At 34.1% G+C, this 24,421-nt stretch overlaps 1 protein-coding gene across 1 annotated transcript; it reads right to left on the reverse strand.

Annotated features, from left to right (window-relative positions):
• Positions 1–12,990: 12,990 nt before the first annotated feature.
• Positions 12,991–18,456, reverse strand: LOC131630310 (translation initiation factor IF-2, chloroplastic-like). Its single transcript, XM_058901094.1, has 12 exons — positions 16,592–18,456; positions 16,462–16,494; positions 15,838–15,951; positions 15,554–15,703; positions 15,352–15,450; positions 15,187–15,249; positions 14,942–15,097; positions 14,778–14,843; positions 14,455–14,691; positions 14,056–14,331; positions 13,786–13,974; positions 12,991–13,445 (listed from the first exon to the last, which is right to left on the reverse strand). Exons 1-12 carry the CDS (start codon positions 18,071–18,073, stop codon positions 13,263–13,265), a joined length of 3,048 nt encoding a protein of 1,015 aa, XP_058757077.1. The 5' UTR covers positions 18,074–18,456; the 3' UTR covers positions 12,991–13,262.
• Between the last annotated feature and the right edge of the window lie 5,965 nt (positions 18,457–24,421).

The raw sequence follows: 24,421 nt of genomic DNA on the forward strand, positions 1-24,421 counted from the left end.
CCCCCCCCTCTAGGATTTAGCCAATCCAAGAGTGTTGGAAGGTGGAGCCCGAAGACGTCCACCTCGATCTGAGTCATACCTCGGGGGTAGGGAGGGGAACCTACCCTTGACCAGGGAATGGTCTTTTGTGATTCGGGGTGCACCCCCCTCTAGGATTTAGCCAATCCAAGAGTGTTGGAAGGTGGAGCCCGAAGACGTCCACCTCGATCTGAGTCATACCTCGGGGGTAGGGAGGGGAACCTACCCTTGACCAGGGAATGGTCTTTTGTGATTCGGGGTGTAGTATAAATATATGATTACATCTCGTCAGTCTCGCTAGTTCCAAGCTCCACCGCGAAAAGCACAAACACTAAGGATATGCCACGTGCAATGGCATTTATCCCACTCCGAGATGCCAAGATATGGATATCATGTTTCATGATTATCTTTTTCAAATGATACTATATGAGTCACGATGTACCCCAACTCCTAACGAATGGAGTGTTACTACATTTGGTGGTACTTCAGGTGTCACATCCTTATATGGTACCAGATGTCCCAGGAGATCCATCTAGGTAAACTCGTCATGGAATACTAGAGAAGAAGCGGACTATGGTTGATCATGTTGTTGATGTGTTGTCTAGATGACTTCGTATCGTGGAGATTGGGCAGACGGGTATAGACAACGAACTATTTTCGGATGGGTCTGGACTGAGCGATGTTATAGATAGCAAGATATGGAAGGCACGAGAGGCACTGCAGCACATGAGGCAGCGTAGATACAAGGGGCGCAGTCCTTCATACGCAGTAGTTTGTAGTTTTTGTATTATGAGCACAATTTTCTGTTATATTTTATTTTGTACACTAAATTTTGACTTTATTGTGTACTCTGAAATTATTAACTTTTATATCATTTTCATATTATTCTAAAAGTAAACTCGATCTTAGGGGTAGGAGACCAAGACTACCGTTTAAGGCCTTAACTTTTTTTACTTATTTAATATAATGTAATTTAGGAATTTTTTAAATAATTTTGTATATTAACTAAACAGTAATATTTATTTAAAATTTATTTTTATAGACAACAAATGTTTTTTACCTATTACATCAAAAGAGGCTTAATATTTATTATTTTATTTTTAAAATTTTTGGCAATACTTTTTTTAAATGATTTTTAAAATATGATAAGAATAGCACTTAAATGAATTGGTTTATTTATTGATAAAGATAAATATTGAGGGAAATTAATTCCAATAATTTCAATAAATAATTTTTCATCTTAAAAAACTTATTACAATTCAAATGAAAATATATTAATTTTATTATTATGTTAAAAAATTAATTTTAAATTTTGTCTTAGGACTCAAAATATGTTGGGTCGGTCCTGTCTAAAAGTGTGTGGTTTTGGATATGCATCTCCGGAATTTGTCTGGTGTGATCACAAAAATGCATCTCCGGATTTCAACATATGGTGTTTTAATGGGTATATATGTGATGTACATTGAGTTGTTACGGAGATGGAGCTCCGTAATAAATTTTGAACCATAATGGGTGTTGTTCAATTAGACTGTGTTTGAGAAATATATATGGTGCGCTTGGAGATGCATTTTTGAAACCTGAGGGGTATTTTCGATTTTGCAGTGAGTGTTTTTCCAACTCATAGGATGAGGTTAGCAATTCTCTAATATATGCTCAATAGTTACTCTTTCTGTTTTAAAATGACTGACGTTTTAGCAAATAAAATGTTTCAAAATGGCTATCGTTTTAGCAAATAAATTTTGTTTCAAAATGATTGTCATTCTCACTTTTCAATATAGTAATAATTGTTATTTTTCAATTGTGTTCTTTAACTATTACTCTGGATACTATTTCAAGTACAGTAATAAAGTTAATTTAATACAAGTGTAATATCTCATAACAATATTATTGCATTCCTTAATCTGTGTACAGAAATCTTAAATGACTGTCAATTTGAAATGGAGGAAATAAAAACCAATTAAAGGGTGAAGTCTAGAACTCTATGCCTACTCAAACCCACGTCATTGGACTAATCTCACCAAACCAATATTAATAACAGAAATGATATTCTTACGCTCAAATGATACACTACACCATATTTACTGTTCACCAATACGGTGAACGGTATTTTATTTAAAAAAAATTAAAATATATAAAAAATATTTTTAAAAATAAATAAATTTTCTAGATTAAAAAAAACCGATATAAAAATTATGTGATTAATCAATTTCATCACTTCATTAATTAACACTTTAACTAAAAATTATTTTTAAAATTTGAATATTTATTAACCAAACTATAAACTATATTAATCAACTTTTTACACTCAATTAAGCACGGTATCTATAAACCGTGAATTGGGTGAAGGGGTAAAAAATAGTGTATGAATTGTATAGCTACATTAATAATGATGAAAATAAAGGAAAGAGTAGTAACGAAACAAATATTTTTTTTAATCATATAAAAGAAAAATTATTATTTCTTTAGAAGGAAAAAGATAAAATATGAATGTAAATCATTATTAGTTTGCTGACTACAAAATGATTTTAGCAATTTCTGTTTATTTAAAATTTAAAAACATTATATTACAAATATATTATCTTTATCATTGATTTTTTTTTGTGTGAAATTTTGTAATTAAAACATGTATTTAAGTTGTTTCCATTCATACTTGTACAACTATGTCACAAAACACAGAAGAAACACAAACATCCATCCATAACTCTAATATGATACATCCATTTTTCTCTTTTATAGTAACAAATCCGTGCATACGCACGGGTGGGTTCTGTTTGGTTACGCGAATTTGGATACATCATTTAATTTAAATAAAAATATTAAAAAAGAAAAAAATTTAGATAAATAATTGATTATTTCGTATATAAAGATATTTAGATAAATAATAGATTTTTTCTCGTATAGCATTTTTGGATTAAAAATATTTAATCATAAATATCATTTCTCGTATATAAAAATATTTATATTAATAATAGATCTTTTCCCGTATACAGACTTCATTTTTGTTTAGGTATCATTTACAAAAATATTTGGATCAATAGTAAATTTCGTATATAAAAATATTTAGATCAATAATAAATTTTTTCCGTATACCATTTTTAAATAAAATATATTTGGATAATAAATAGCATTTTTCGCAAATAATATATTTTTTTTCCGTATACAAATATTATTTTTGTTTAGGTATCATTTACAAAAATATTTAGATCAATATTAAATTTTTGTAAATTAAAGTATTTAGATTAATAATATATTTTTACCTGTATACTATTTTTGGATGAAAAATATTTGATAATAAATACCATTTCTCGTATATAAAAATATTTAGATCAATAATAAATTTTTTCCCGTATACAGACTTCATTTTTGTTTAGGTATCATTTACCAAAATATTTGGATCAATAGAAAATTTCGTATATAAAAATATTTACATCAATAGTAGATTTTTTCACGCATACCATTTTTTAATACAAATATTTGGATCGTAACTAACATTTTTCGTAAATAATAATATAAATATTATTTTTATTTGGGTATCATTTACAAAAATATTTGTATCAATATTAAATTTTCGTATAAAAAAATATTTCGATCAATAATATATTTTTTTCCGTATACCATTTTTGGACCAAAAATATTTGATCATAAATACCATTTCTTGTATATAAAAATATTTAGGTCAATAATAGATTTTTTCCCGTATACAGACTTCATTTTTGTTTAGGTATCATTTACAAAAATATTGGGATCAATAGTAAATTTCGTATATAAAAATATTTACATCAATAGTAGATTTTTTCTCGTATACCATTTTTAAATAAAAAATATTTGGATCATAAATAACATTTTTCGTAAATAAAAATACAAATACTATTTTTATTTGGGTATCATTTACAAAAATATTTAGATCAATACTAAATTTTCGTATAAAAAATATTTAGATCAATAATAGATTTTTTCCCGTATACCATTTTTCGATCAAAAATATTTGATCATAAATATCATTTCTCGTATATAAAAATATTTAGGTCAGTAATATATTTTTTCTCGTATACAGACTTCATTTTTGTTTAGATATTATTTACAAAAATATTTGGATCAATAGTAAATTTTCTATATAAAAATATTTACATCAATAGTAGATTTTCTCCCGTATACCATAACATTTTTCGTAAATAATAATACAAATATTATTTTTATTTGGGTATCATTTACAAAAATATTTGGATTAATATTAAGTTTTTGTATAAAAAAATATTTAGATCAATAATAGAAAAAAGATAAAATATGAATGTAAATCATTATTAGTTTGTTGACTACAAAATGATTTTAGCAATTTCTGTTTATTTAAAATTTAAAAACACTATATTACAAATATATTATCTTTATCATTGATTTTTTTTTGTGTGTGAAATTTTGTAATTAAAACATGTATTTAAGTTGTTCCCATTCATACTTGTACAACTATGTCCCAAAACACAGAAGAAACACAAACATCCATCCATAACTCTAAAATGATGCATCCATTTTTCTCTTTTTATCAAAAATAAGATGATGCATCCATTAATCAAGAGCATCATACAAAAAATGAAGAAGAAAGTCAACAATTCTTTTTTCCTTGTCTTATATGTGGTGGTGTTACAAGTATTTCTAGGTCAAGGCATTGAAACTTTTTTCCCTCTTTACAAAAGAGCTTAAGCTAAATTTTACTTTGTTATATACACATTTCTACACCAACCAAACCAATGGAACAAATCATTTTGAACTCAGCTGCAACATCTTCAATGAAAAATATCATCATCTGTGAATTGCTGTTACCTTGTTTTCTCAAGATAGGAACCATTCTTATCGTCGTAGTGTTACTCGAGTCGTTGTTCGTTCTGTTGTTTATCTTCTACTCCTTCCACTGCGGCTGCCATTGATGCTGAGGCTTCTTCGAGGGTTCTTCTCTTCTCGACTGTGTTGAAGGCTTCAAGAATATCACCCTCTTCCCACTCATCGTAGTCTTCTAACGCAAGCCCGCACTCGAGACCGGCGTTTACCTGTTCACAAGCAAGAGAAAATTAATGGGGAAGGAATACACGGCAACCGTCGCCGAAGATCATGCTTAGGTCTTCTCCTGGTGTGGAGTCGATGTTGAGTCATAGATCGTAAGAGATCTTATTCTTTCAGTCCTGAAGATCATGCTTAGGTCTTCTCCTGGTGTCGAGTCGATGTTGAGTCATAGATCGTAAGAGATCTTATTCTTTCAGTCCTGAAGATCATGCTTAGGTCTTCTCCTGGTGTCGAGTCGATGTTGAGTCATAGATCGTAAGAGATCTTATTCTTTCAGTCCTGAAGATCATGCTTAGGTCTTCTCCTGGTGTCGAGTCGATGTTGAGTCGTAGATCGTAAGAGATCTTATTCTTTCAGTCCTGAAGATCATGCTTAGGTCTTCTCCTGGTGTCGAGTCGATGTTGAGTCGTAGATCGTACGAGATCTTATTCTTTAAGTCCTGAAGATCATGCTTAGGTCTTCTCCTGGTGTCGAGTCGATGTTGAGTCATAGATCGTAAGAGATCTTATTCTTTCAGTCCTGAAGATCATGCTTAGGTCTTCTCCTGGTGTCGAGTCGATGTTGAGTCATAGATCGTAAGAGATCTTATTCTTTCAGTCCTGAAGATCATGCTTAGGTCTTCTCCTGGTGTCGAGTCGATGTTGAATCATAGATCGTAAGAGATCTTATTCTTTCAGTCCTGAAGATCATGCTTAGGTCTTCTCCTGGTGTCGAGTCGATGTTGAGTCATAGATCGTAAGAGATCTTATTCTTTCAGTCCTGAAGATCATGCTTAGGTCTTCTCCTGGTGTCGAGTTGATGTTGAGTCGTAGATCGTAAGAGATCTTATTCTTTCAGTCCTGAAGATCATGCTTAGGTCTTCTCCTGGTGTCGAGTCGATGTTGAGTCGTAGATCGTACGAGATCTTATTCTTTCAGTCCTGAAGATCATGCTTAGGTCTTCTCCTGGTGTCGAGTCGATGTTGAGTCATAGATCGCTACGAGATCTTATTCTTTCAGTCCTGAAGATCATGCTTAGGTCTTCTCCTGGTGTCGAGTCGATGTTGAGTCGTAGATCGTACGAGATCTTATTCTTTCAGTCCTGAAGATCATGCTTAGGTCTTCTCCTGGTGTCGAGTCGATGTTGAGTCATAGATTGCTACGAGATCTTATTCTTTCAGTCCTGAAGATCATGCTTAGGTCTTCTCCTGGTGTCGAGTCGATGTTGAGTCGTAGATCGCTACGAGATCTTTTTTCCTTTCGGTCATTGTTTCATACAACCATTCTCTTTGAAAACCCTGTATTGGCACCGTTACCACGTTACAAGCTATCACCATCCAAATCCATTGCTCACTGTAAATATATCCACCAGAAAAACAAATTCCTCTCTTTCCCCAGCAGATATCAAAACAAAAATAAAGAATAAAGACCACTCCATCTTCTCGGGACAAATTTCGGGTCTTTGGTATTTAATCTTCTTCTACTCCGAATGTTCGAAAGGCTGGCGCCAATCTCACCTTCGAGTATAAGACGATTAAATAGGGGCAGCTGTCATACCCCAAATTTGTCCTACCCTTTAACTTCTAACTGGCTTAGGCTTTGCATTCATGTACATACATCACTTAGGTCATAATCCATACCCATGCATGCATATCATTGGTATCAATCAAAGACCAGCAGGAAATAACTTTTGTGGCAAGGTATCGATTGAAGGGTACAAGCTTGCAAATCACCTGGTTCCTTAAATCAGGGTTTCTTTGACCAAAGTCAACCAGTTGACTTTCTGGTCAACATTCAATCAGGAATGGCTTCTATGTGCGAAAAAGTTCTCATACTGACTAGGTGGATGTGTTTGTTTGACCGGATTTGACTGGAGGAGATTTAACCGGGAATTTCATCAATAGTCGGAAAAATCAGAACAGTTGACTTTTGGGGTCAAAATCAGAAGAATTATTCAAATATTGACTTTTGGTGGAAAATCAGTCAAGAAAAGTCAAAGAATGGATAAAATCGGGAGTTCGACAAAAAGTTGCCAAAATAGCAAAAGGACAAGTTTTCAACACTTAGAAAAAATTTTGGCTCTTTAAATCTCGATGAGCAGTCCACTTCAGCCCTGATTTACACGTGGCAAATGGCATTTATTGGAGAAATTTCCAACACCAAAGTTGTTCCTCTCATGGAGTAGAACAACTTTGTAGTTGATCACTTTTTCATTTAAAGCTTGTATGAAGAGATAAAGTGGTTTGAAGTTACTGAAAATTCATTTAAACCAAGTCATAATCCAGGTCACAAGTCAGGTCATGACCTGGCATTTTAACAAACACATGGCATGCCAAATCTCCAGCCATTTTCAGAGCTCTACAGAAGTGCCATGAATGCAAACTTGGTATGTATCTCTTCCTTGCCATCCCCTCTATCCATTTAAACAAGAATTGGGTCAATTGAACAAGTATTGCGTGAGATGAAAGCTTTCAAAGTAGTGCCCCAACACTGGTCAAATCCTGCAGACAGCCAAGGCACAAAATTCTGGGCACGCAATGCATTTCAGCAAACACATGGTGTGCCAAGTGTCAATGCCTCTTTCTTCCTCCAAAAGTCACTATCTTGAACAATCTTGGTTCTAAACTACTCTTTGCCATGTCCTCTATCTATTGAGACCAGTATCACTAATTTTGGACATGTGTTGATCAAGATAGAGAGGCTCAAAGTGCTTCCCTCACAAAGTTACAATCCGACTGCATGCATAGCCCAGTTCCTTGCTATGCGCGTGTAGTGGGAATTGCATGAGTTCAAGGCTATTTTTCTCATACTTCTAGGCCTTATCTTGAGATGCTTTCAACTTCAATCTTGTTCTATCCCATGCCCTCTTTGCTATGACAACATTCTTGCATCATTTGACCACACATGGCTTGAGATATAAGTGTCCAAAGTGAGCAACATAGCATTGGTAATATGGCAAGGCACACAAGTAATTGTTGCAGCATCATGCATGAATTGTTCCATATATTACCTCCACATACCATGACAAGCCATGCAGACACTATCCTATTGAAAGCATGCCTAAGAATTATTCCATGCAATATTTGCTCATTAGCTTAAGAGAGAAAGCAAAGCAACAACTACAACATACAACACACTTCAAGTCCCACATTGGAAAAATGGAAAAGTTATATGGCAAGCTACAAATCCAAGTCCCACACTGAAGAATTCCTATCATGAACCAATCATTAGCGATATATAAGAAGCTGCACAGCCCTCACACTCACATACACTATTCATTCTCTCTCTTTCACCCACGTTTTACTCCCTCGCTCCATACTCTCCATTCTTCATTTTCAGTTTCAACTCACCTTCTCTCTCTCTTCACTCTCTTCCCTCCCATCTCTCTCTCATCTCTATCTAACCACCATAACCGTTTTCTCTCTCCACCACCAACCACCCTAACAAACTCCTAACAAATCTTAACCACCATAACAACCAAATGTAACAAAACTTTTCAACCTTCAACCTCCATAACCATAACTCCATCATCTCCATCATCTTCAAACTTCAACAACCACAATCATCATCATAGAATCATCGCCTTATTATCTCAACATCGTCGTCCTATATAGCATTCAACCTCCATCATCCTTTAAAGATTCTTCACGTCATCATCATCATTGCCAATTCGTTCCTCAAGATGCAAACTCCTCCATCCTCACTGTTCAATAGATCTGTGAGTTTATTTCTCACCAATAGGAGTTGCTCAAAGATTCTTGAAGTATAGAAGTTTTATGAAGTTTCGTTCGAGGCTCTCCAGGCAAGTTCTATATAACTCCTTCACATAGCTCTGTATATTCACACGTTTGTGTATGATAATATGAATATTTTTGTGTCCCTTGCATCTTAACTCGTTTCACATAAAATGTTCATATTTTGGATGCATTTGAATGCTGAAGTTGATTGTAAGTATGATGACATGTTTAGATTGAAGTTGTTGAATTTCTTAAAAGTTAGGGTTTCGAAAAACACGTTCGGTTATGATGTTAGACTTAGAATCAATAGAAAAGGAGGACGGATTCAGACTCAGCGTGAGAAAACGAGTAGAAAGGTGGTCTTTTTTTATTATTTCTGGGCGAGTTTGATTTCCCCTGCGGCGGAGCCTCACCGGAGAAGATGATCGGAGCTCCGTCTCCGGCGTCTGTCTCCTCTCCATTTTCTTTTTCGTTTTGACGACGTGGCAGAGGGGCATTGGGTCTGATTCCCACTATTTGGCTTGTTTTGTCCTTACTACAATCATTGGCTTATGACGTGTGACATTCTGATTGGTTGAGAATGCTTTTTGGCATTTTGTGACTTAAGTAAACTAGTTACCAATTGATTCATGTTGCATTCCACGTTTCATATGTGAAATATAGTGCATATCTAAAAAAACACATGCTTATTATAATAAGACTAGAAATGGAATAAAAAAAGAAATAAAGGAAACTGGGCCACGCTCCATCTTCAGATTGGGCCTTAGCGCTTTCTTATATCCACACCCCTAGTTTCAGGCCCAATGCGCCTATTAACACAGAGTCAGTTAATTTGTTAATTACTAATTCACCCCCTGTGTATAGAATTTTATTTTGTTTCTAATTTTTTTTTTTATATATTTTAGTTTGTTGATTCTTTTTACTCAAATGAAAATGATAAAAATTGTTTTCTAACCAATTAGAATTTTAACAATCCATAGATTTCATTTTTGATTTTTAATAGATTTTAATTGTTGATTTCTTTTGATTTGTGATTGGTTGTAAAGCCATAAATAAATAGTTTCTTTGTTAATTCTTCAAAATAATTTCTCACATGAGTAAAAATGCTTGTTGCTTGTAAATATTTTCATAAATAGTATAGACTTTAATTCTTTTCCTTTTGTGAATATTTTCTTATATTGTGAGATGCTTAGATAAACCTCCTCATTTTCTCTTAGAATAATCAACAACATAGATTTAGAAATTAGGAATAGTGCCCCTTTTTCATTCTTTTTTCTTTTACAACACTAAAACATCTAAAAATATTCAAAATAAACTCCCATTAAAAAATACCAAGAAAACACTAAAAAACACTAATAATCAAAGTGAAAATTCTTAAAAAGGGAATGGAAGCTTGAAACATCCCTTGCTTAATGGAATGTTCGAGTGCTTGGATCTCCCTTGCTTAAGGGTCCCATTCAGGCGTAAGTTCCCAACTTCTAAAAAACACCAACCAAAGAGTAACTCGAGTTTCCCTTGCTTAAGGGATTTCCTCGAAACACTCAAACTCTCTCTCTTTCTCTCCTTTCTTAAGGGCATTGTTATCTCCGCTCTATTGCATCCTAGGCTGTCCCCTTATGCAAGAGCGCGAGCGTTAACTCCACCCAACTAAAAAACACAAAAACAAACAGAAAATATTGAGCCGAACTACGGCGCTCTGATTCCTGAAAAGGATACGTAGGCATCAAGTCGCGGGGCTTGAACGAGCACATTTGTAAATAATTTCTTCTTTTCCCGTATTTCTTTTGCATTCATTCGCATATAGACATAGACATAGTACACACCCTTTAGATAGAAACAAACATAGGTGGATACCATCGAGTACGATGGGCGCGAGGGGTGCTAATACCTTCCCCTTGCGTAACCGACTCCCGCACCTAGATTCTCTGGTCGCAAGACCCTGTTTCTTCCTTTGTTAGGTTTCCTGATATTCCTTTCCCTTATGGGATAAATATATTGGTGGCGACTCTGTTCATTTTTCGCGAGCGTGCGACTGGAGGCACTGCAGCACATGAGGCAGCGTAGATACAGGGGGCACAGTCCTTCATACGCAGTAATTTGTAGTTTTTGTATTATGAGCACAATTTTCTGTTATATTTTATTTTGTACACTAAATTTTGACTTTATTATGTACTCTAAAATTATTAACTTTTATATCATTTTCATATTATTCTAAAAGTAGGCCGATCTTAGGAGTAGGAGACCAAAACTACCGTTTAGAGCCTTAACTTTTTTTACTTATTTAATATACTGTAACTTAGGAATTTTTTAAAGAATTTTGTATATTAACTAAACAGTAATATTTATTTAAAATATATATGAATTAATTTAAAATTTATTTTTATAGACAACAAATTTAAAATATATATGAATTAATATTTATTATTTTATTTTTAAAATTTTTGGCAATACTTTTTTTAAATGATGTTTAAAATATGATAAGAATAGCACTTAAATGAATTGGTTTATTTATTTATAAAGATAAATATTGAGGGAAATTAATTCTAAATAATTTTAATAAATAATTTTTCATCTTAAAAAACTTATTACAATTCAAATGAAAATATATTAATTTTATTATTATGTTAAAAAATTAATTTTAAATTTTGTCTTAGGACTCAAAATATGTTGGGTCGGTCCTGTCTGAAAGTGTGTGGTTTAAATTATACAAAAAAGTTATATGTCGTCAAATTCATCAGAGCATCTCTAAATCAACTGCAGAAATTGCTATCTGCTGTGGTTATGGATATGCATCTTTGGAGTTTGTCTGGTGTGATCACAAAAATGCATCTCCGGATTTCAACATAAGGTGTTTTAATGGGTATATATGTGATGTACATTGAGTTGTTACGGAGATGGAGCTCCGTAATAAATTTTGAACCATAATGGGGTGTTATTCAATTAGACTCTGTTTGAGAAATACATATGGTGCGCTTGGAGATGCATTTTTGAAACCTGAGGGGTATTTTCGATTTTGCAGTGAGTATTTTTCCAACTCATAGGATGAGGTTAGCAATTCTCTAATATATGCTCAATAGTTACTCTTTCTGTTTCAAAATGACTGACGTTTTAGCAAATAAAATTTGTTTCAAAATGACTGTCGTTTTAGCAAATAAATTTTGTTTCAAAATGATTGTCATTCTCACTTTTCAATATAGTAATAATTGTTATTTTTCAATTGTGTTCTTTAACTATTACTCAGGATACTATTTCAAGTAGAGTAATAAAGTTAATTTAATACAAGTGTAATATATCATAACAATATTATTGCATTTCTTAATATGTGTACAAAAACCTTAAACGACTGTCAATTTGAAATGGAGGGAATAAAAACCAATTAAAGGGTGAAGTTTAGAACTCTGTGCCTACTCAAACCCACGTCATTGGACTGATCTCATCAAACCAATATTAATAACAGAAATGATATTCTTACACTCAAATGATACACTACACCATATTTGTTGTTCATCAATACAGTGAACAGTATTTTATTTTAAAAAAATTAAAATATATAAAAAATATTTTTAAAAATAAATAAATTTTCTAGATTAAAAAAAACCGATATAAAAATTATGTAATTAACCAATTTCATCAATTCATTAATTAACATTTTAACTAAAAATTATTTTTAATATTTGAATATTTATTAACCAAACTATAAACTATATTAATCAACTTTTTACACTCAACTAACCACGGTATTTGTAAACCGTGAATTGGGTGAAGGGGTAAAAAATGGTGTATGAATAGTATAGCTACATTAATAATGAAGAAAATAAAGGAAAGAGTAGTAATGAAACAAATATTTTTCTAAATTATATAAAAGAAAAATTATTATTTCTTTAGAAGGAAAAAAATAAAATATGAATGTAAATCATTATTAGTTTGTTGACTACTAAATGATTTTAGCAAATTCTGTTTATTTAAATTTTAAAAACATTATATTACAAATATATTATCTTTATCATTGATTTTTTTTTTTGTGTGTGAAATTTTGTAATTAAAACATGTATATAAGTTGTTTCCATTCATACTTGTACAACTATGTCACAAAACACATAAGAAACACAAACATCCACCCATAACTCTAAAATGATGCATCCATTTTTCTCTTTTTATCAAAAATAAGATGATGCATCCATTAATCAAGAGCATCATACAAAAAATGAAGAAGAAAGTCAACAATTCTTTTTTCCTTGTCTTATATGTGGTGGTGTTACAAGTATTTCTAGGTCAAGGCATTGAAACTTTTTTCCCTCTTTACAAAAGAGCTTAAGCTAAATTTTACTTTGTTATATACACATTTCTACACCAACCAAACCAATGGAACAAATCATTTTCAACTCAGCTGCAACATCTTCAATGTAAAAATATCATCATGTGTGAATTGTTGTTACCTTGTTTTCTCAAGATAGGAACCATTCTTATCGTCGTAGTGTTACTCGCTTCGTTGTTCGTTCTGTTGTTTATCTTCTACTCCTTCCACTGCGGCTGCCATTGATGCTGAGGCTTCTTCGAGGGTTCTTCTCTTCTCGACTGTGTTGAAGGCTTCAAGAATATCACCCTCTTCCCACTCATCGTAGTCTTCTAACGCAAGCCCGCACTCGAGACCGGCGTTTACCTGTTCACAAGCAAGAGAAAATTAATAGAGAAGGAATACACGGCAACCGTCGCCAAAAACTATTAACAATTTCATAAGCAGGATGGCCCGATAGCGGAAACCTGATAGCAAGTGGTCCACTGATACCATGTTAAGAAATGTGGTCGAGCCTACTGAAACTATCAGACTCTTGATACCACGTTAAAATATGTGGTTGGGCCTAACTCATCCCTACAAAACCGGCTTGTAGGATGAGGATTGCCTCCACTTATAAACACATGTTCAGGCTATATATTGCCTGATGTGGGATTTTGACAGGTTCTATTAATAATGGGAAGTAAAACTAGAAACATAAGCATACCTCTTTAACAATCTCTTTCACCCGTCTCAAAGAATCGAGAATACCAACATGAACTACTTTTCCCTTTCGAACGACTCGAATGCCACAGCCTTTTGTAACCTTTCCTTCTGTAACCATGCATCCAGCAACGCGAGCACTACCACTTCTGAATACGGCCCGTAATTCTGCCGAGCCAATTGATACTTGATCCTGGCAAAAGATAGCAGTTAAGAATTGCAGCAGAACCATCGGAAACTTAAAAGCTCATAAAGAATAGATGTGTTGATTTACCTCAACAGAATCGAGGAGTCCTTCCATTGCTTTTCGCACATCGTCAATTAATTCATAAATAACTTTATATAATCGTATCTCAACACCTTTATTATCTGCATAGCTTTTTACAGAGCCTGGTGCTTTGACATTAAATCCAAAAATAATAGCTTTGCTTGCTGCGGCAAGGTCAACATCACTTGTGCTTACATCACCGGTTGTTTCCATCAAAAACTTCAGCGTGACATTATCTTGCGGTAGCACCTGCAGCGCTTGTTTGACGGCTTCAATGGATCCCTAGTCACCATCACGATATCATCGACAAAAACATCGATAAGTTAAACACGGAATTTAACAGCAACAAAGAGAATGTACAAATTCTAGTAACAGTAGTAGCCGTGACTGTGACCGTGACCATACCTGAAGATCAACCTTCAAAATAATATTCAATTGGTGCAAGTCTAGTCCAGAAAGCTTTCCTGACGAAACTGCAGAAGCTAACGAAGAAAGAGTGACCTTGCCATCTCCCATCTTTGCTGAAATACGTTCATCTCGCAATGACATAACACGAGACTCTGCCTTTTCACGTGCAATATCAAGGGATTCAACAACCTCAAATACATCACCAGCAACTGGAACATTATTCAATCCGATAACCTGCAGTTATGTACAGCCGAAAAATCAGAAAATTTTGAACGAGGATGATTTTTAGCATCTATTCAGAACCTTAAAAATTTACAAACCTGGATAGGTATAGAAGGTGTAGCTTCATCGACACGCTTTCCACCATCGTCGAATAAAGCTCTTACCTGAAGGAAGTAATAAAATATGTAAATGAATTCGGAGGAAAGCAAAGCAAATAGCTCATAATTTAATTACTTAAAGTTAAGTTAACGTGTCTACCAACCTTTCCAAAAGCTCCTCCGCAGACTACTACATCACCCCTTCTGAGTGTTCCATTCTGGATAATAAATGTCGCAAACGGTCCTTTTGATTTATCTAAGCCTGCCTCAATGACTGTGCCCTTCGCACTTCTATCAGGATTAGCTTTCAGTTCTTGCAACTAAACAAGAAATAGTCAGATGAAGCAATAGAATAGTTTGAGAGTTAAGTGAGTTAAACTAGCTATGTCAACAAGAGAAAAGAAGTTACCTCGGCAACAAGCATAATTGTTTCCAAAAGATCATCTACATTTTCCCCTTGAAGAGCACTTATCTGTTTATAAGAGAGAAAGAAAGTGAATTATAACTTCCTATAAGTTATTATCAGAAGCATAAACAAAATACGAGTATGATCACGAAAATAAGAAATATAAACCTGAACCATCGGGATGTCGCCACCCCAGTCTTCTGACATCAAACCAATGGAAGATAGCTCTTGCATAACTCGATCTGGATTTGCTCCGTCTTTATCTATCTATTTTAAATAAATAAATAATAGTGTGTCAATAATCCCTCATGTCATCGCCTAGTAAATCATAAGCATTGCAAAATGATATGGGAGACATGTGTTGGCCTACCTTGTTAATAGCAATGATTAAGGGTACTCCTGCTGCTTTGGCGTGAGCTATAGCTTCTTTTGTTTGAGGACGAATACCATCATCAGCAGCCACAACGATAATAGCAATGTCTGTTACGCTTGCTCCACGGGCTCTCATTGCCCCAAATGCCTACAGGAACATATATAATAGATATCAAGTATAGGAAATTATCATTATTAGTAAAACAACACTAATGGTCGTTTTACAATCGTCCCTGAGAGGATTTGAACTCCGAACCCTGAGGTTTAGAAAGTCAAGCATACCTCGTGCCCAGGAGTGTCGAGAAAAACACACGGCAGCGTTTTGCCATCAAAAGGTACTTGCACTTTATATGCTCCGATTCCCTGTGTGATCCCACCAGCTTCAGAAGCCGCTACCTGTTACATTATTTGCATCAGCTTTAAACTGAATGTGAGTGCCATAGATAAAGCCTAAATTATTACATAATTCGCCATATTCAGACGCTATGAAAAAGTAGATGACGGAGAAGGGGGCAGTGTACAGCATAACATCTCATAAATGCACAATCAACATATATTACTAATTATTGGTACAAAGAGAAACGGCAAGAGTGTCAGTGGGTTAGGACGGTGAAGGAGTATTATGTAGGAGGTCCATGGTTCGATCTCTGCCGCTAACAAATTCTCGCTCCCTCTACCAAATTAAAAATTAGTATTTGCCTATTAAAAAATTTCTTACTATAAGCTATAACTAATCCTGAATTCATTCTATTGAAATCCATTGATCATAAGGAACGGCAACATCGGCAAGGAAACAAAAACATTAATAATCATAATCATTCACACAACACAAGCAAACATCCATACAACCTTCGTATAACCATGAACTGAAAGAAAAATTAAGTTTTTATTTAATTTTCACCATACCTTGGTCTTCCGTATATAATCCAAAAGAGTTGTCTGCAAAATGATAACACCAACAAATATCAATAAATGGAGGAATATAGGGAGAAAAATCAGACATAAATGAAGAATACAACAGAGTGATATCGCTTACCTTGCCGTGATCAACATGGCCCATGATAGTAATAACAGGAGGCCTATCTTTGAGTTTGTCGAGGTCATCTTCCTCGAGAATTTCCCTTCTATTCACTAATCCTTCAACTGTGAAAGGATCGGCATCGATAACTTCCACTTCATAATCTTTACATATCATCTTCACCATGTCTTTGTCTAGAGTTTGTACCCCATCTGGTTTAACCCCCTTGGAGTATAGAGAACCGAGGATTTCACCTTCGGTGATCGCCAAATTGAATGCCAACTCTTCCACCAGCATACCTTGGTCGCTGACCTCTAGAATTTCAACTTTAACCGGAGCAGCATCCCTGGCAGCCTGAAGCCGTAGAGCCCTACGACTCGCTTTACTCCATTTCCTTCCTTTTCTTGTAGCACCACGAGTGTCCTTATCAGGAACCCCATCCTTATTGAATACCCGTCTTCTTGGTCCTGCCCCAAACGAAGCACCTTTCCTCCGGATATCATCTTTAAACCTTCCTTGGGGAGGGGCCCTCCCTGGTCTCGAAGGCGCTGCTACAACTGCTCGAGCCATCGCAGGGTCAGCTGCCGGTTTCTTCGAAGCAAACTTATCAATCAAGATAGGCGCCTTTTTTTCTTTAGGCTTAACAGGCGTTTCTCCTTGCCCTTTATCATCCTTCAAGATAACGGCTTTTTTAACAGGCGGCGGCGGAGGCGGGGCAATAGAAGGCCTAGATTGTAACGTCGGTTGAGGCCTTAAAGGAGGCTGAAGATCACGAGACTCAGATGCTACCTTCTCCCCTCCCCCAATTACAGATTCCCCCACTTCACTACTCTTGACACTAGGCCTATAAACTTCCTTCACAACCTTTTGCACATTCGCAACCGAATCCCCTTTACGCCATATACTCTTCAACGTCTTAGACTTATGTTTCTGTAACGAACTCACAGGTCTAACATCCTTAGGTTTATCATTTATCTCAGGTCTAGCCGGTGGTTTATTTACCGAACCATTACTTCTTCCCCCATCCAGCTTAGAATTTTCAAGCTTTTCAGCCTTCTCCAAAACATCTCCAAGCGATTCAATCACCTTATTCCTCTCATCCACATTATCCGAACCCTGACCATTCCTCAACGAACCCGATCCTAAAACCGCGTCATTATCAGAGGGCTTCAACACAGGCCTAGGAGGAGGTTTAAGTCCAAAACTAGCACTAGCACCACCACCACCACCACCACCTTTATCACTATCACCATTGTTAGAAGAATCAAAGGAAACCGGATTCCCTTGGTCAGCAACAAAATCAGTAGTGGTAACAGAATATCTACAAACAGACAAAGAAACACAATGCCATCTTTTTTTCCCTCTAACACAATTCCCTCTAGAAAGAGAAACTCTTCTAACAACAGAATGTGAACTACTTGCACCAATGAAACTCCCTAAACTCATTGGTGAAGCAAGAGAACTTATTGTCCCTTGCACGTTTCCCACTAATATAACCATAATAAAACCCAACAACAACAACACACACCAAAAAAAAAACAATAACTTTCTAGTTAAACTTCAACAATTCCTCATCACCCAAGTTACAGAACCTACAAAAGCTAAGAATTGAACCTACCCAGAAACGAAATTGTCATGAAATTGAAGAATTAAAGGCACCTGTGATGTAAAGATAAGAACTTTGTGTTTGGATTGAGGTGGAACATGCATAAGGATTAAAGGGTATTGAAATGAAGTGAAGAAAAAGTTTAGATTTTTATTGGTGATAGAATATGAAGAGAAGAGAAAGAAGAAGAGAAGTAAGAGTGTGGCTATGAAAATTGATTGGGATAAGTTTATGGCATTTTTCAAATGAATTGTGTGGATGGTTATGTTTCTGTCGATTTTTCTGATTCCGATAAGGCTTGTTCTTTTTTCGTGGTTTTTCATGTAGTTTTGTTTTTGTTTTTTGTTTTTTTTTTAGTATTGTTAGAGGAAAAAAAATATTTAGGGTAATTTTATTAAATAAATGTATAAATTAAATTAAATTAATATTATATTGTTATAAAGTGTAAATGGTTTTGGAATGAACACGTTGGCGATTCTTGGCCCTAATAATTTTTAGAGGTGTGAATATTCCATTGTTTTTTTTTTTTACGTCAATAATTTAATGATAGTGTGATTGAGATTGAATAGATTAATAAATTGCACCTAAATGATGAAAATATATTTTGCATATAAGGAGAAATTTCAAAATGGCTAATGAGAAAAAGAGAAACACCTTCAAAAGTGTGTTGGAAATTGATGTCAATGAATAAAAAAAATGAAAAACTAACACTTTTAAAACACTTTTAAAAGCTTATCTTTAGAATTGTTTCGAGTATCATGCGTTGCCATCTTTGAGAGTATGTTGGACGAACTACTGCATAGGGTTTAAAATTTATCATAGCAAAATCGTGGCTAAATAGAGATTTATAAAAATATTATCACGATTAAATTTTAGTTAAATAAGATCTCTGATTATTTTGCTATGGCTAAACTTTGATTACCGTATAAATAGTCTTCAAAAATTAGAGACGATATTGCACGGATGCACCTTAAACTTAGGGGTTTGCTCTTCCACCCCTGGTGATGAGTCACCCTTAAGAAATATGAAAATATCTTTGAAATATTATAAAAATTAACCTTTAGACGCTCTCTCATACACACAAAACATTTCGTAAATGATTCACTTTATTTTGGCAAAGTATAATACAAAAGTTAACATCTGTATTATTGAAGAGTGAATTTGTAGGTTAAGTTTCAGACTAACATGTTAGACACATTTTGAACTTATAATAGTGTGTTTATTTTCATACTTCGGTGAATATTATGGAAATTAACTTTTGTGTTAATCCTCAAAACAATAAATTTCTCTTTTGGACAATATTTTTGTTTTAAATTTGACATATTTTAATAAAACTTATATAATACAATAAAACCATACACTGATTACAAAATATAATCAAAATATTATATATAAATTTCCTCTCTAAGTCAATGAAGTATCACATGTAGACGACATCGACATAGTATGCATTTTTGTTCACGAATATGGACGTGTCAATCAGATACAAGAGATATGAACTCAATACACATACTTTATGATGTGCTACATGTGCATCATCACCATCAACCTCAATTGTCACATTCAGGCAATATTTGTATAGCCTCTCTTGAAATTCAAACCTAACACGACATCCTCTAGTGTCATCCATCTTTTGCTGGGCATCACTAGGGTCAACTCCCAAATAATGCATCATCATATCCAGTACGTCTGGTCTAGTAAGTCTAGAGTAGTTTAAAATTCTCCCCTGATCGGAAGATGTATGAGGGGTGAAACATCATTAAGTGTGATTAATATCTCACCGATCAAAAGATGGAATGAAGAAGTCTCTGAAAGACATGTCTCGATGAAAGCACACAACAAACCATGGTTAATAAAAGTATACTCATTCCTAGATAAATCTTGCATCCCGGATATTTACATGACATTCTGAAATTGTGGTTCATCAGGTTACGGCAACTGGCAGCTTTGTAATCCTCCTACCATGGCGAATACATCAATGTCATAAACTTCAAATACATCACATATGTTTAAAGGAATAAATACATATTTATTTTAGCTCTCCATCTCACACGTTCTTGGCAGCATGGTTTACATATAGACAAATCAGTGAGGTGTCTGAGGAACATCCTGGATAAACATCAAGAACAACAGCAGTAGGTTAGACTTCTAGTGCAGTAGCAATAGACTCATGTCTCCGGGAGGATTATGTTGGAGACTTATGAACTCTGGAAGATGATGCTTTAAAGGACAGAAGTATGTTGTATCATTCTACCATGCAATAATATGTCTACATTGTCAGACATTTTACTTGTAATTACACTAGAATAATTAAATCATAATCAGAGGAGCCAAACTCATGGGACAAAATTGGCAAAATTAGAAGAAAAAAATGTAAAACAACAAAATTCAGAAGTTAACTTTCGCAATGAAGAACAACAAAACTCGGAAGTTAACTTTTGTATCCTCTTAAAACCTTATAAACTAAAAAACAAAGCATACCCAAATGCTCTAACTTCAAACTTCAAAAAATATACATGCATGTCTCACGAAACAACCTATTATGCATTTGAATTCAAACTAACACATCACAAAACAAACAAAAAAATGAAAAATGAAAAAGTTACCAAATGTGAGTAGTCGACGATTTTCAATTGAATGGAGCAGAGAGGTTGATTGTTGTCTTAGTCTTGAGTGCAATTAAATATAAGTAGCGAGAAAGCTTTAAAAAGATGGAAATTGGGTTTGCCCACAAGCTCTGTTTTAGGTTCTGAGTAAACTTTCTAAAATGAAATTAAGAATAAGGAAGATGGAAGGTTCGGTGCATTATATGAATCAGACATATACGAAACTTATTCTCCGTAAAAAATAGATCTAGACATCTGGATATTTTCACTTATGTTCTGGCCTAGGACTGAAACTTGACTTTGGTTGCATTTTGGGTGTGTTTGAAGGTTAAGTTCCGGAGTTTATGGGCATTAGTATTTTTTACTAAGGTGTGTGAGAACCACTAAGGATTCATAGATTAATCCCCTAAATTGAAGCTTGAAGTTGTAATGTCAAATTGATTCGGGATGCGAGAAAATGTAAACAAAATGTGTAACCAAACGAACGCTTATATAATAGATTCAATAAGACTGATGTCTGATTTAATTATAGACGTCCACTCAACTGGAGAATAAGTGGACATTCATTCTAAAATTATGCATGTTAGCATGCCCAACCTTCATTTCAACTGTTTATATTTATCTAATTGTATTTTGTATCTCGCATCATACTCCCCAATGACAGTTCTAACCGACATTCCTATAAAATAAGGATTTGTAATTATTTGAAAACGCACAATAAATCTGAAAAATAATCTTTCTTATGCTCATTTTCTTACTCTTAATATTGTTGGACATTATGCTTCAAACACGAGACGGGGTGAATTATGTCGGGTTGAAAAACCATTTTCAAAACAAAATCTTTTACAAAAGTCATGTTTGAAAAAATTTTGTAAAACAAACACATAAAATAAATAAGAAAATGGATTTGCAAGAGAAATAAATATATGGAATGTAAAGAGTTAAGGGAGGACATAAAGACACTGGAATTATATAAGTTCGGTCTAATGAAATGGCTTACTCCTTTTCCCAAGAATTCCTTCTTAAGAGTTTTCAATATGATGTGAGTTTTTGACAGGTTATGCCTATTAACCTTTTTATACAAGTATTTAATTTTTTAATGGATAACTTCCCAATCAAGACGAATTTTTAAGTACGGAGACCTCCACAACCAACTGCGAGCTTTTTAATAGTATGCATAGCTCACATACCGGCTGAGAGCTTTTTAATAGTTGGCTAAGCTCATGAACCGACTAAGGAGTTTTAAATACGGAGACCTCCCCGACCAAACAGTGATTTTACTTGTTTTAACTTAACAACCACAAAAGATATTTTGACTTGGTTTAGCTCACAACCAAAACAAAATTTCTCTCAATAAGAAATTAAAATTATGCCTTTGCACCAAACTCATACTACCTCATAGATATAAATATTTCACTCTTAAAAGCAGTAAGGCAAATGTGAGAAAATAAAATAGAGGAAGAGAGTGATAGAAAGGTATCTCAAATATATTTTCCAGTGTGTGAGAAATGAGAAATTGACCCTCTATTTATAAGGCAAAACGTGGCTCAAACATGGAAACAATCCATGGATTTTTCAATGTTGATAATCGATGATGCACATCTAATAATTGATTATCAAACCAAAAAATGGAATGTTTTGATTCCAAGTTGTTTCCAGTCATTAATGTACTTCTCTAATTGATTTGAGGCACTACAAAGTGATATAATCAATTACCCTTTAGGCATAATGATTATCCATTTGTAAAGCATGCTTCTAAATGATCGAACAGTTCCTTAATCAATTATCTATACTCTTAAAACATTTTTAGGTTGATTTACAAAATCAAGAGAGGCTTTTCAAAAGGTTTAAGTGGGTGTAGGGATATTTTCCTTAGTAAAGTTGAGATTTAATCTTATACCTTAACAGACGCGACGAGCTTTCACAATTCTTTTCTTTTACAACTCTTAGGCTTATGGTTCCTTGCCATTTTATTTTTGACTTTAGCACGTTATTGAAACCTTGAATATTATTATAATGAGACTTGAGATAACTTTTCATAATAACCTCTATCATTAGACAAACTGCTTGATCAGATATCTTTGCTTATATAAGGTATTGTCTCCCATAAATAGGCACAGATAACTTGATTTCCAAGTACAAAAATCTTGATCACTACAACTTGAGCAACACAACTTGATATTCAAGCACATATACTTGATCACTACATTAGATGATCTTCAGGATTCATCAACACATATTAATCAACACATCTTAATCTTCAAGCACCATTACTTGGTCAACATGCCAAGCACCATCACTTGATCCATATATTAAACATCATTACTTGTTCAACACATCAAGCATCATCACTTGATCGATAACATATCAAGCATCATCACTTGATAATACATCAAGAACCATTATTTGATAAACAAAATGTTAAGAATCATCACTTGATCAACATGTCAAGCACTCGTCACTTGATCATCACATCAAGAACCATCACTTGATCAATATCATGTCAAAATGATATCCTCTAAACATACATTCCTTGAATAAATAGACTAACGGAGACTTCTCTTGAGAGTGTTATCAACATCAAAACCAAATCAACAAGTTGCTACATATTTCATACCTGCAAGCACATAGATCCACAAGTATTTTTACACTCACTTAAATATTCTTTTAGAGTTGAGAGATCAAACACTTAAGTAGATTTGTCTTGTGTAAGTCGTTGTTGATCTATAACTAATATGTTGATATAAAGGTTACAAGTTAAGTTTGATATAAGAGTTTTGTGTAAGAAGGTTGTGGGTTGATCCTGTTGTAAAAGCTCCGTGATATTGAAAATCTCAAGGGTTCACCCTTGGGGACGAGATGTATATGTAAGGACAAGATTGGTTATGCACATGACTTTGAGTTTTGATGATAACTTTACATGTTATCTTAAAGAACAATCGTGTACTCTAATGGGTTATGTCTAGTGTGTAAATTTTGATAAACAGGTTATGACTCTGGTAAGAAGGCGTGTGACATCATCAGATTCTGAACTCAACACTCTGGAAGAATACCTACGCTACGTGTGTTACAAAGGAAGTCAAGATTCTGAATGCTACTTCTGCAATGGTTTTAAGGAACATTAGTACAAGAGCTTATGATCGTGACTTTAGTAATGAAGCTTTGGAGGCCTTCTAAAGCTTTTCTTCTGTTGTCCCATATTTTGAAGATGCTGAAGACAAGGTTCTGCTGAACGAGTTTTGAAGATCTGAAGACATTGCTTATGTATCCCATGTTATGAAGATGCCGAAGATAATATTTTACTGAACAGGTTCTAAAGATTTGAAGACATCTCTTCTAAAGACCAAGTGTTGAAGACTCTGAAGACAATGTTTTACTAAACAGGTTCTGAATACTCAAAGACTTAGGCTCTAAAGACTCAAATTCTGATGCTTATACAACATGCTTCAATCAAGATACAATCAGAAGCATCTAAAGACTTAGAAGATTAAGAATGTCTTGCATGTGATGGTGAGCATAAAAATACTAACGTAAATTGTGTTTCTCTTAGCAATTCTATCTGTACTTGTTATCTACCATTCCCACAATGACCGTTGGGGACAATTCTATCTGTACTTGTTATCTACCATTCCCACC

This window comes from Vicia villosa, unplaced genomic scaffold (assembly GCF_029867415.1).
Source record: "Vicia villosa cultivar HV-30 ecotype Madison, WI unplaced genomic scaffold, Vvil1.0 ctg.000672F_1_1, whole genome shotgun sequence".
In the NCBI taxonomy this organism is placed as follows: domain Eukaryota; kingdom Viridiplantae; phylum Streptophyta; class Magnoliopsida; order Fabales; family Fabaceae; genus Vicia; species Vicia villosa.

Coding starts and splice junctions, on each gene's coding strand:
- LOC131630310 (XM_058901094.1), bottom strand. CDS start 18,073: ATGGTTATATTAGTGGGAAACGTGCAAGGGACAATAAGTTCTCTTGCT. Junction 14,844..14,941: donor GCGGAGGAGCTTTTGGAAAG/GTTGGTAGACAC, acceptor TACTTCCTTCAG/GTAAGAGCTTTATTCGACGA. Junction 14,332..14,454: donor TTTTGAAGGTTGATCTTCAG/GTATGGTCACGG, acceptor GATGGTGACTAG/GGATCCATTGAAGCCGTCAA.